The sequence below is a fragment of the Schistocerca gregaria genome, chromosome 5 (assembly GCF_023897955.1).
Source record: "Schistocerca gregaria isolate iqSchGreg1 chromosome 5, iqSchGreg1.2, whole genome shotgun sequence".
Classification (NCBI taxonomy): domain Eukaryota; kingdom Metazoa; phylum Arthropoda; class Insecta; order Orthoptera; family Acrididae; genus Schistocerca; species Schistocerca gregaria.
The window spans coordinates 358,381,574-358,395,365 of NC_064924.1; the positions used below are offsets into that span (position 1 = coordinate 358,381,574).

A 13,792-nucleotide genomic window follows, 5' to 3' on the forward strand; every position below is an offset into this window, starting at 1 on the left:
TCGTAAAAACAAATTTTTTTATGTAACTCTGAATGGAATTGAAGGATGTTCTTTCAAGTGCGTTGATGAAGATGTCAGCCAAAATACCAGTAAGTTGCTTCCCCACAGCCGAACCTTAAGGATGTATATACATTTTACAGTAGTGAAGAAATTATATTTGAGGGCACATTTCAGTGGCCTGATGAGCTCAGCAGTCTGTGTTGTACTCATTCTTTATGTTGTAGACGGTTCCTCTCAACGACAGCTACAACTGTTTTATACGGGAACATTAGTATACAGAATGATAATATCAAAAGAGTCCAATCTCGTATCAGCTGTGCACCGTATCATTTGGATTTTGCCTATTAAATCTTTAACATTTTTAACAGAGAAGTTTTGTACAAAAACAAACGAATCTTTAATTTTAAAAATTAAGTATTCGTTTGTTTGTTTGTTCAAAAACAATTTTTCGCTGGTTTCAAACTCACACAGTCCGCAAAAAAAAAATTCATACGACTGCCGGTAACCTTTGTAGGTCATCCATTTCCTCAAAATTCTATTCTACAATTTTTTGTGCAAACAGCTTCGTTTGTGAGTTTACATTGTACTAGGATATTGATGCCACCCACTTTTGTTACGTTTGTCACTACTCAGAGACCTACGAATTTTTGCTCATTGTTGTAATTATGTTTAATAGCGTTCTTATGCATTGGCAGTTTTACTTCCCATACGATGATCTACTCGAGGTGATATTAATTTCATTGCTGTCATTATGCTTGTAATAACGTACTAATGCACAGACACCACTGTTTCCTTCGATAGTAATGTTCTGATAGTAACATAAGGGTCTTAACTATGCTGGTACATTTTATGTATTTGTCTTTTTCGACATCCTATTCTATGCTCGCTGGTTCTCATGGTGTATTTCTGTTAATAACTTCAATGTGCTTATGCTTAATGGCTGTTTAGAGCGCCAAGCGTACATGTTTACTGGCACCTGCTCCCCAGGAGTTGTTTCCCTGGTATAGACGCTCTTCACTCTTCTTCAGTCGGCATGTAGCTACTAACATGGTCTGTTATTTTAAGTGACTGATTTTAGTGATGTGACAAGCCCTTGATTCCAGGGCTTCAATCGTTACACATGAACACACAGATGGTTGCCGATACATTCCATGTGGAGACCGCTTTCACTGAATGAATCGCTAATGTGAAGTTTGTAAGTATTACTTGTTCTGTGTTGCCATATACCATGTTGTCTGTAGACTTGTTGTAGAGAGCACCTTCTGTTAAACACGTAATATAGATCCATCAGGTATTTATTATAAGTAATGTTAGCGCATTGTATGGAGGTTTGTCCTTCTGAAGAAGGCAGGTTTAAAGCCGTCGAAACCATGGTAAAGCTTGTTTGAAAACCACCATATACTGCAGCTGGTTGGCTGTCCTTTATACCTTCTGTTTTGTAACCGTTCCTGTAGTGCAGCCATGTTCAAAATATTGAATACGAGGATGTTTATTTCTACTAATGGAAAATGTGGTGAAATGTTGTAACTTCACCATCGTGGGACCAAATGTACAAATGTGTGTGAAATCTTATGGGACTTAATTGCTAAGGTCATCAGTCCCTAAGCTTACACACTAGTTAACCTAAATCATCCAAAAGACATACACACACACACACCCATGCCCGAGGGAGGACTCGAACCTCCGCCGAACAGTCCATGACTGTAGCGGCTGGACCGCTCGGCTAATCCCGCGCGGCCATCGTGGGACATTTTCACGCAATGGGGAAGGTTTAGGAACCAGATGTATAAGTACTGCAAGCTACAAGCCAAATCATGAAAACCCATCAGAAAAGTGAAGTATCTGAACGTTAATGGATATTACACGTTTACGGTAATACGATTTCGAAACTAAATAATTTTGTGTATATGGTCTGGCTCTAATTTATCAATTGCTTACCCATTACTAATACTAAGATGGTAGCGTTCTATGACGGCCTGTACATCATCGGCATGAGTGTTTGTTATGATCTGCAGCTTTATCATAAGGATCAGAGAAACAAAGAAGAAGCAAAATATATTACATTTGCATTAGAATTAGGAACAGAACGTCAAAAAGGAGTAAAGAAAGTTTGGACTTACCTTTCAATCCTCCACCGTCAATGGCGACAACCTGAATAGCGTAATCCGTCGTTTTCTCGCGATCAAGACAACATACTGCTGTCTTAATGATGCCGCTATCTGCTTCTATTTCAAATATTGGCACTCCGGTTTCTTCTTCAATAACATTCTTCTCGATAGTATAAGTAAGTTTAGCGTTTGTTCCTTCGTCTGGGTCGTCGTAGTCAACTGCTGTCATTGACATGACAAACATCCCTGAAATACCGTTTTCATCAGTACAAGCATGAAAACAAAATGTAACTGTGAAACACAGGCTTGCTACAGATACTGCAGTAAATCCTGTACCTGCGGTTCCGTTTTCTGTCACGTTGCCAAAGTAAGTTGTCGTGGGAAAGCTGGGAGCATTGTCGTTGATGTCCTTGACGTTTATCTCGATATCGGCATAACCTACCAGGCCTTGCCCTCCTTCATCTTGAGCGAATACAGTAAACTTCCACTGCGGTCGGCCGTATGGTTTATCTCGATCTAAAGGCTGGAAGGAAAATATAAACTTTTCACAACTTAATCGCACACCAGATAACAGGAATAGTAATTGGAAGGTACATTCATCTGCACTGTTTACATAATAATTAGACAGAATAAGCAATCTAAGAACCTGAAAGAAAAGAAGAGTTTCTGACTGCAAGTATATATGCCACAAATTTCGCCACGAATGTTATAAGTTGTTTCGGAACGAATATTATGCTATAGACTCTCAACTGGCTTCTTTCGGACCACAACAAAAATAATTAAAAGGAATAAAGAAAAGTGTTATGGAATTTGGGTAACTGGGGTCAGAGATAATTTAGCAACTGTGAATAGTGACTGCTAAATGTTCCGTTCAAATTTGGGTCATTCGCATTCTTAGTAGTTACAAACTAAATTCGCAGTCTACTGGACTGTTAGGATTCATACATCTGCGTAAAGATTTGCGAGAAATATATAGTCGCTATTTTGCAGAAAGCATAACTTAATCATAGCTAACACTTGGTTCAAGAATCGTAAAAGAAGGTTCCATACATGGAAGGAGCCTGGAGATACTGGAAGGTGTCAGATAGATTATATGATGGTAAGACAGAGATTTAGGAACCAGGTTTTGAATTGTAAGACATTTCCAGGGGCAGATGTGGACCCTGAGCACAATCTATTGGTTACGAACTGTAGATTAAAACCGAAGAAACTACAAAAAGGTGGGAATTTAAGGAGATGGGACCTGGATAAATTGCAAGAACCAGAGGGTACAGAGAGTATCAGAGAGAGTATTAGGGAACGATTGACAAGAATGGGGGAAAGAAATACAGTAGAAGAAGAATGAGTACCTTTGGGAGATTAAACAGTGCAAGCAGCAGAGGATCAAGTACGTATAAAGATGAGGGCTAGTAGAAATCCTTGGGTAACAGCAGAGATATTGAATTTCATTGATGAAAGGAGTAAATACAAAAATGCAGTAAATGAAGCAAGCAAAAAAGAATACAAACGTCTCTAAAATGAGATCGACAGGATGTGCAAAATGGCTAAGCAGGGATGGCTAGAGGACAAATGTAAGAATGTAGAGGCGTATATCACTAGGAGTAAGACAGATACTGCCTACAGGAAAATTATAGAGACCTTTTGAGAAAAAAGAACCACTGGCATGAAAATCAAGAGCTCAGATGCAAAACCCAGCTCTAAGAAAAGAAGGGGAAGCAGAAAGGCGGAATGACTACATATAGGGTCTATACAAGGGCGATGTTCTTGAGGACAATATTATGGAAAAGGAAGAGGAGGGAGATGAAGATGAAATTGGAGATATGATACTGCGTGAAGAGTTTGACACAGCACTGAAAGACCTAAGTTGAAACAAGTCCCCGGGAATAGACAACATTCCATTAGAACTACGGATAACCTTGGGACAGCCATGCCGCACAAACCTCTAGCAAATAGAGAGCAAGATGTATGAGACAGGCGAAATATCCTCAGACTTTAAGAAGAATATAATAATTCCAATCCCAAAGAGAGCAGGTATTGACATATGTGAAAATTATCGAACTATCAGTTTAATAAGTCACGGCTGCAAAATACTAACACGAATTATTTACAGACGAATGGAAAAACTAATAGAAGTTGACCTCGGGGAAGATCAGTTTGGATTCCATAGAAATGTTGGAACACGTGAGGCAATACTGGCCTTATGACTTATCTTAGAAAATAGATTAAGGAAAGGCAAACCTACGTTTCTAGCATCTGTAGACTTAGAGAAAGCTTTTGACAATGTTGACTGGAATGCTCTCTTTCAAATTATGAATGTGGCAGGGGTAAAGTACAGAGAGCGAAAGGATATTTGCAATTTGTACAGAAACCAGACGGCAGTTATAAGAGTCGAGGGGCATGAAAGGGAAGCAGTGGTTGGGAAGAGAGTGGGACAGAGCTGTAGCCTATCCCCGATGTTATTCAATCTGTATATTGAGCTAGCAGTAAAGGAAACAAAAGAAAAATTCGGAGTAGGAATTAAAATCCATGGAGAAGAAATTAAAGCTTTGAGGTTCGCCGATGGCATTGTAATTCTGTCAGAGACAGCAATGGACTTGGAAGAGCAGCTGAACGGAATGGACAGTGACTTGAAAGGAGGATATAAGATGAACATAAAAAAAGTAGAACGAGGATAATGGAATGAAGTCGAATTAAATCGGGTGATGCAGTGGGAATTAGATTAGGGAATGAGACGCTTAGAGTAGTAAATGAGTTTTGCTATTTGGGGAGCAAAATAACTGATGATGGTCGAAGTCGAGAGGATATAAAATGTAAACTGGCAATGGCAAGGAAAGCGTTTCTGAAGAAAAGAAATTTGTTAAAATCGAGTATCGATTCAAATGGCAGGAAGTCGTTTCTGAGAGTATTTGTATTGAGTGTAGCCATGTATGGAAGTGAAACGTGGACGATAAATAGTTTGGAGAAGAAGAGAATAGAAGCTTTCGAAATGTGGTGCTACAGAAGAATGGTGAAGATTAGATGGATAGATCACGTAATTCATGAGGAGGTATTGAATAGAATTGGGAAGAAAATAAATTTGTGGCACAACTTGAGTAGAAGAAGGGATCGGTTGGTAGGACATATTCTGAGGCATCAAGGGATCACCAGTTAAGTACTGGAGGGCAGCGTGGAGGGTAAAAATCGTAGAGGGAGGCCAAGAGATGAATACACTAAACAGATTCAGAAGGATGTAGGTTGCAGTAGGTACTGGAAGATGAATAAGTTTGCACAGGATACAGTAGCATGAAGAGCTGCATCAAACCAGTTGCCGGACTGAAGACCATAACAACAACAACATTGACTGGCAACATAAAATATAATCTATCTACAATGGTGTGCAAAACTGAAGGACAAAAGTAACTTCCACAGGATGTGTCACTGCTAAGTAACACAGCTCGATAAAACACGGACCGCACATGGAATGGTCTGCTACAGTGAAGTATAGTACAGTACAGTGTCGAAGGTAAATGAAAGACATAATGTTGCATGGGCGCAATGACCAGCAAATATTTGGGCACGGTACACTCTCTGATCAACGTTATTGTAACACTGTACGTCTTCCCTGTGTGCATCTATTCAGGGGTACATTTAGCACTGATAATGCGCGACGGCGTCGAAATTCACGGGAGGAGGAGCTCTTGGAGCGAGAGTATATTTGGTGAATGGACTGGAGTGCCTATTTCTTGTACTTAAATTTCAGTATCTGCAGGGATGGGCTACTGCATGTTCAGCCACCATCTAATGTCCTGCCTTACCTCGAGAGGTTGTCAACAGGAAGTCTGTTGGTCTTCTTGTACAAATAATCACAAAAACACAGTCTTTTTGGATTCAAAAATTATTATTTGGTAGCTTCCTTTTCGTTACAGGAGCAGCATCACACTCCAACAACAAAACAAATTATCTCTAAGATCCCTTATTGTGTGCATTTTAAAATTCCATTTGTTTCGAGAAGAATAATAGTTATCATAAAGACAATTATTTACAAAACTGTAGGTTAGGAACATAAACACAACGCTACATTATTTCCCCCCTCGACCCCTCCTCAGTGAGAAAGTCAATTGCTTGAACTTTTCGGGGAATTTCGCAACTGGACCAAACCGGGTAACTTTCTTCGGTGAGACTGTTGGAGGTCGGGGTAACTCATTTCTGGTCAAATACTCTGGGGATAACCTGTGTGTCACTGGTGTTTGAGTCCACAAGGATGCAGGCGGGTTTCAGTTTGTCAAGCGAGATGTTTGTTGCCACTGCTTAATTTTTTGAGTGAAATGTCTTGTCTTTCGCTCTAGGACTTTAAAGGGTCCTTCATACGGTAGCATTAGATTGGCTTTAACTTCGTCATTTCTCATAAATACTTGAGTTGTATTATGCAGATCTTTACTGACAAACGGTGTTTCTTTTAGCTTGTGGGAACATTCTGTAGGTCGTAGTTTATCCATATGTTGGGGTAACTGCGAAGTGAATGCTGATACATCTTCAAAATGGTTCAAATGGCTGTGAGCACTATCGGACTTAACATCTGAGGTCATCAGTTCCCTAGAAAGTAGAACTACTTAAACCTAACTAACCTAAGGACAACACACACATCCATGCCTGAGGCAGGATTCGAACCTACGACCGCTGATAGAGCTACTTCTAGTTTGTTTTCCGACCTTACAATGAAATCACCAGGCAATGTTAGAGTTGTGCCATACAGCATCTCCGCAGCTTTAGCGTTACTTCCTTCATTAATGTGTCTGTAGTCTCCACAAACGTGCCACTGACTATCCGGCTTCTCTAGCATGTGTAGAGGACCAGCGCACTGGGATTTAGAGGGGCGAATTATATTATGATTCATCAGAAACTGAAGTTCTTGTTCAGCCAAATTTATTTTATATGGATCTAACCTGCGGGCTTTTGAGTTCAATGGCAGGCCATTGCTGCTCGCAGTACAATGTTTAACATCATGCTTAATTTCCACCCGCGTAAGTGCGGGTTTCGTCACCTAATGAAATTTTTTAAATAGTTCACAATATTATCTGTTAACATAGAAGGGACTAACGGAATCAAATAAATCAACGGCGCATTGTAGTGCAGCCATATGTAATTGACTATTACTGTCAGCTAATAATTTTCTATTCAGGTTTATTAACAAGCCAAACTGATGAAGAAAGTATGCATCTATTATACCTTTTGTTGTGTCGGCTACAACAACAAGTACCTACAAATTGCCTTTTAAACTTAAATCGAGGTCCAACAACACTGATCCGCAAATTTTAATCTCAGATCCATTCCCAGCATAAAGTTTATAGTCCGCCACTTTAACATTATCCTTGGGACACGCTGGTATAACGGCAACATCCGAATCGGAGTCAACTAGAAAACGCAACCCTAAAGTTTTATCTCAAACAAACAATACAGACAGTCGATACTGGTGGCCTGGTATATCCGCTGCGGCAGAAAACTCTTCCGCACTGTGTCTGCCGACTGAAGTTTCCTTCACTATTCCATTGGCAAGGTTGGACACAGTTATCAGGTCTGCATTTTCACTCGTAAAGAAAATGAAAGTAGCAATGTTTTCCTGAAGTATAGTATCTCGGCTTGCTGCGGGCTCTGCTACGAGAACGCCTTCGCGACTGATACTGCCAGTCCTTCGATCTGCATCTTCGGACTTCAGTTTTCAGCTCTCGATCCTTACCAGATCATTCACTAATACAGAAGGATCACACGTCACAGGGGACACTTCCGTTGAGGAAGACTGAAGTTCATGAGAGCTTCGCATTTCCTCCATCCGATCAGCCATTTTCACTAGTTTCTCCACATTTTCTTTGGAGATTATTAAAATATTTCGGACCGTACCAGGAAGTTTGTCTACGCAGGAGTCTCTAAAATTTCATCTGAAATGTTCGTTCCTCAATAGACTTTTATTTTCTGAAGCAAGTGACTGGGTTTCATATCACCAGTTTCTAATTCGGTAAGTAATTTCTTAATTTGACGTTCTTCACTTTCCTTAAGTCACTAACAGTCTTTTTTTAGCTAAGTAATATTTGTTGCTTTCGTCACTGTTCACGAGATCCTATATATTTTTCTCAAATCGGGGCACTAACTGTGCTAACAAATAATTGACCTTGGTTATTTCACTCTGTATTCACGCAACAGTAAATTGTGCTTCAGCCTGACAGAATCATATATCAGGTGTTTCATTCCAGAACGGAGGAAGCTTCACTCTAACTTTGTCCACTTCAATTTTCGTATCACTATCTGGGATATTACTGTCCCCTCTACCTGGCGCCGTTTTTGTTTAGATCATGTTGGGGTCACCACTTGTTGGTCTTCTTGTACAATTAATCACAACAACACAGTATTTTAGAGTCAAAATTATTATTTGGGAACTTCTTTTTTGTTGCAGAACCAGTATCACACTCCAACAATAAAACTGCTGAACTCTAGACCTCTTACTCTGCAGATTTGAAAATGTCATATGTTTTGAAAAGAAAAATAAAGCTTACACAAACAACAATTATTTAAAAAAACTGTAGGGTATGAACACAAAAATCGCCCTAAAGAGTCAGTCAGCAGGTCTCCCACAGCTGCCACAGCGTTTACGACGTGGCGTGCAGCTCGGGGTAAACAGCCCTGCAGTACCAGGCACCTGTTCGCGTCCGCACGGTCAGGTGACACGGAGTCGGTATTACTCCGCTGACGTGTACTTACTTCGCAGCTCATCTCTTCGACGGCCTGTTCTGATCAGGGGGCCAGACAGCCAGCCGACTCGAGTCTCCCAATGCCTGCCTCAGCTGCTACCCGTTAGACAGTGCCGTCTTGCCCTCGTCGTGAGCCTGTTCCAAGGATCCCGCTGTAGCTGCGTCTCTACGGCCGACAAGCCAGCATCTCGTGGAACCGTGTCGCTACTATGACATTTTGCAACCTGTGATTTCGCAACAATCTGTCGAGGACAAAACATAAATCTCACTGAGGGCGTACGGAATGCGTTGAGGAGACGAACTGCACCACGTCCATATGCACCAGTGACCATTCAGCAGCCACAGAGAACTCCGCACTAAGCTTATGGGTGCACATTGTAGAGCATGTATGCATTGCGGTCTGTGGTTATTAAATACCTTGTCACATACTGACGACGTAATGACTTGTACGTTGTTATGCTTACGGGTATTTTGAGCCATCAAAGGAACTCCAAGATAGAAAATCAGAGAGCAAGCAATAGCGGTAGTGATTACGTTAACAAAGATGAATAGTAACACTAGATACTTCTCCCAGGGGAGAAGTTTCACTTCAGAGAATTAAATGGCAACTCGGTCCACCATCTAAATCCTGTCTCGAGGCGTCACTGTAGAAGATCTTCACGAGAAGGCACGTCTTAGCAGAGGCAACAAGTTTGATACTTGCTCCTGGGAACTGCAACGTCAGTAGGTTTACACAGGTTAGAGTGCTACTACAGCAGTCGTCATCCACAGAAGGGCGGAGGGAGGGGATAGGTGACGTAAAACACTGTTGTAGCTGGCCATAATAGGAGTGGCACTGACGTTTGGCTTTCAGCTGAACGCTATTGATACCGAACTTGGAGTTTGTTAATGTAAAATCCAGAAGCATTCCTACCTACCGAGTAATGTGGTTGGCCAGAGCCGCCCTGGAGGTACAGAACGACTCGCCAGGTTGGCCGAAGATTGTTAACTGCCGGTGGATCGACTATAGGAAGGGAGAAATGATGCGCCGCTACGATTCCTTAAAATCCCTCTTTTTTGTAGTCAGAAGGAGTTCTCAGTCAGACTGTTGGGGCGCCGTGTCGCTCGTGGCTAGCCTTGGTATGCTCCGACATGTCTGTTTTCCTCACTTGGAGTGCTGATCTCAAGTTTGTACTTCACGTGCTGCTAGTGTTCGCTACTTCTGTTAGCACCTGTCCTCTTGGCTTTAGACACTGATTTCTATTGTGCAACCAATTTCTTCCTTTGCTTTTTCTAGTGTTTAGAAATAGCCCTCAGTGTAGTGGTTAGTATGATCACAAGTAAATAGTGCTAATCGACCCCTGACTTCCGTATGTCTCCTGCTGCAAAAATCCTGTCGAGTCTCAAAATCCGCAGCTCTCCTAGATGCCCTGTGACAGCGTTCGCCTCTGGTTCAATTCATCAAGCTGCCGTCATTAGGAATTTGTCTTTATGCATTTGTTCCTCACCGCACGAAAATTGCAGACTGACCTTAAACCCACTGTCTTCCCTCTATCCTGTGTTAGGGCACGATACCCTATTAATAACCACGTTCGCCTTTAGTAATGTCCAGGGTGGACAATCGTGAATGGCAGTGATTTCAGTGTAGTAATTGTCTTTGGTAAAAGTGCCGTTTCTTTTCGTCTCATGGCTTATTTCTTTCAGTTACTTTCTGCACTATACTGTTGCAGTTCTTGATATGTAGGGTCTCTGTTTCATCGATGTGTGTTTAGTGGCAGGGACAGATCATCCGAGAGCTACTTTTGTCCTTAAGTTTCCATTTATGGAAACAGTGCTCTGTGAGCTCCTTGATGACGTGCGCCGCTTTTTCTTTCACTGTTTCAAAGAGATTAAATCTTGCTACTTTTAACGCAGATTCGACCTTTGGGAATAGATACGTCACATGGTGCTAGGTCAGGAGAATGAGGTGGATGATATAACACTGGGATACTTAGCTAGAAACCTCTTAACAGGTAATTCGGAATGGACCACTGCGTTGTCATGAAGCAGAAGCCATGATTTGTTCTTCCACAATTCGGGTCGTTTTTTTCTTATTTTATACCGGAGTTGAGCAAGAACATCGAGGTAGTAATGTTGATTAATAGACTGACCTTCAGGAACTCAGTCAAGATGCACAATTCCATGAATATCGCCAAAAAATGATCATTATCGCTTTGAGTCCTGGTGTACTCACTCAAGCTTTTGTCGCCCTCAGTGAAGTTGGGCCCTTCCAGTGTATCGACTGGCGCTTTGTTTCTTGATCATAAGTGAAAAATAAAGGTTCGTCACATGTTATCACTCTTTTCACGATATTAGGATTACTTTCAGTGGTATTCAAAGTGTCAGTGCAAACACTTCCAGAAGCTTCTTGTTGTTCGAACATGAGAATTTCCGGCACCAATTCGACACACACTTTTCTCATGTTAAACTGGTTATGTAAAATTGGCGTAACACGTTCTTTGTCGGTTCCTACAGTTTCAGCAATCAATCAAATACTCAACCGACGGTCAGATCGAATCAGATTACACTCTTTTTCGATATTTTCATCCGTTGTTGATGTTGAAAGGCGTGCCAGGCTGGAGTCATTTTCAGCGTCTTCTCGATCACCTTAGAGACGCTTGAACCACTCAAAACCATGTGTATGGGATAAAAAGCCTTCGCCACACACATATTTTAGTAACTGATAGATTTCAGTAGTAGTTTTTCCAAACGTCATGTGAAACGTCATGACAATTCGATGCTCCATTATTACACCTGCCTTTTTCTGGCTACGGCCACACCGAAATGTCTACAGACACCACCAGACATGCCGCATTCGTCTGAGAAGGCTATACAGCCGCTGCTCGTTCATCTCTGGCGCATACGTACCTGCTCTGTAACAGCAACAGTCTCGTTACTTTACAGCCACAGCGTAACTCAACGTGCGGACACACGCAGACTATTTTCACCCAGGGTTTGAGAATGAGAGCACTTAGCGACTTGCAACAAGCTGCACGGTGCTTATAATTTCGATCCCTTACGAAAATTTTTCTCGCTGCCACGTTCCACAAAATCATGAAAGGAAAAAAGTTTATTGCAGACTATACATTGCTTGTCAATGCAGTAAAACTACCGCATCAAACAGGACATTTTAATTGATTACTTCTTTAATAGTAATTCTATTTTCTATCCACTTTGCGTTCATATATACCACTGAATGCATGAGCAAAATTACATCATTGTACGACACATAGTTCAGGGGATATGACGTCATAAAAATTGAGCTGCGTGAAATTCTACGAGAGTCGAACAGAAAATAAAGCACCACATTATTTTTCTTCAACAGTTATTTACTGGACACACTGAAACGTACACACAAGAAAGAATAATGTTTCTTCTACATTCTCGATGTTGACGCGTAATCTCCTCCCAGTTCTATGACCTTCCTCGAGCGAGAGATGTGCGTATGTGCCCTGTCGGTACCACGGGTTTGTCTGGTCACGAAACATTCACACTTCCTTTGATGATTGACAGTTTCAGCGCCAACTTTCGAGTCGTTATCCGTCGGTTCTCGCGAGTGAGCACATTAGCAAGCTGCATCTTGTGTGGTGTGACAGCCGTGGATCGTCTCTCAGAAGGCTGCAAATCTTGGAGCTCTGCCGAACCGCCTTCGCGTAATGGCCTCACCCTCTTTGCCCAGCAGCTAACCGCACTTCTGTCGACTGCAGATGCTCAATAAATTGCAGAAAAACGTTTGTGAATGTTCCCAACAGTTTCTTTGTCCTCAATGAGAAATTCAATGACGAACGCTGCTTGTAATGTATGTCACTTCCACATGCCTTCTTGAAACATCTGTTGGAGGAAACGAAAAAGTTTCGCACGCGCTTCGGATACTTCAGATAATGGCAACCTAAAATTTTGCACTCGTACCAGTGTTGTTGAACGAGAGAGAAAAAAAAGTGGTGCATACTTCCTGGGCAACCCTCGTAGCTTCTGCCAAAACTGAGTGCAAATTACCCACATTATACTCAGCCAGTGTTTGATAATGACTTCCAGCAAACTCAAAACATAATTTCAAACCTTTACTAAACATTTCCTCCGTTAATGCTTAACGTCATGTATTTAACCCATTATCTCACTTGTAAAGTTATCAGAAGTCTAAAGCTGTTTTTCATATGGGAGTTCGATTCATTAAAGAAGTAAGAAAATTTACAGGTTTCACAGAAATCCCTGGAAATATATGTTACTCATTTGAGGATGTGATTAAGAGAGAACTTGTGAGCTAGATACTGAATACGACCGTTCTGATCGTACTTAAGGATTAGAGCGAAGTTGAACATTCAGTATGACACCCTTGGCTGTGAGCATTTTTTCTCTTAGGGCACGTGCAACGATGGTTATACTGTTCTAGACACGTAGGCTTGAGAGATTGCATGGTACTCTCACTTCTGATTCGGTATAGGGAACATGATCTACGGCGATTTGACTTCATACATTGTGATGAAATGGTGGGCAGCAGTTTATGGTCTTGTTTGCGTGTACTAGAGAAAGAAATACGGTAAGCTTTAACTGTGTTCAAACGAACAGGGTGTCGACTTAAGCGACGGGAGTAAAAGCACGGCGTTGATGGGGCGACAAAGTGCGTTTTTTCTGGGGAACGATGAAGAGACATTTCCAGACGGCCGTGTGAAGTGGTTACATTGTGAAAAACACATTAGCTTTGGCGCCAGACGTCCAGGTATACGGCCTAGCACCGAAAAGTCGCCGACAGCGCTTGTAGGCCTTGTTAGCGAGCAAGCCGCCAAAAGAAATGCAAACGTTCTGCAAACGTTCGTGGGACAGGGAAAGTGGGGCCCAGACGCCCAGACTCTGTTTCAAAACATGTTTTGTCAATGCGAGTTTATGGCTGTTCTTTACAAACTTTGAAATGGGCGCAACAGTGGAGATAACAAGCTGTTTATGGAGGGC

General features: G+C 41.6%; 1 protein-coding gene across 1 annotated transcript in view; it reads right to left on the reverse strand.

Annotated features, from left to right (window-relative positions):
* LOC126273342 (neural-cadherin-like) overlaps positions 1-13,792 on the reverse strand; it is a 597,074-nt gene that overhangs the window by 308,369 nt on the left and 274,913 nt on the right. Inside the window, exons 5-6 of the mRNA XM_049976888.1 lie at positions 2,445-2,631; positions 2,121-2,354 (exon numbers count right to left, since the gene is read on the reverse strand). Of these exons, the coding sequence (XP_049832845.1) occupies positions 2,121-2,354; positions 2,445-2,631 (421 nt within the window). The remainder of the gene's footprint in view (positions 1-2,120; positions 2,355-2,444; positions 2,632-13,792) is intronic.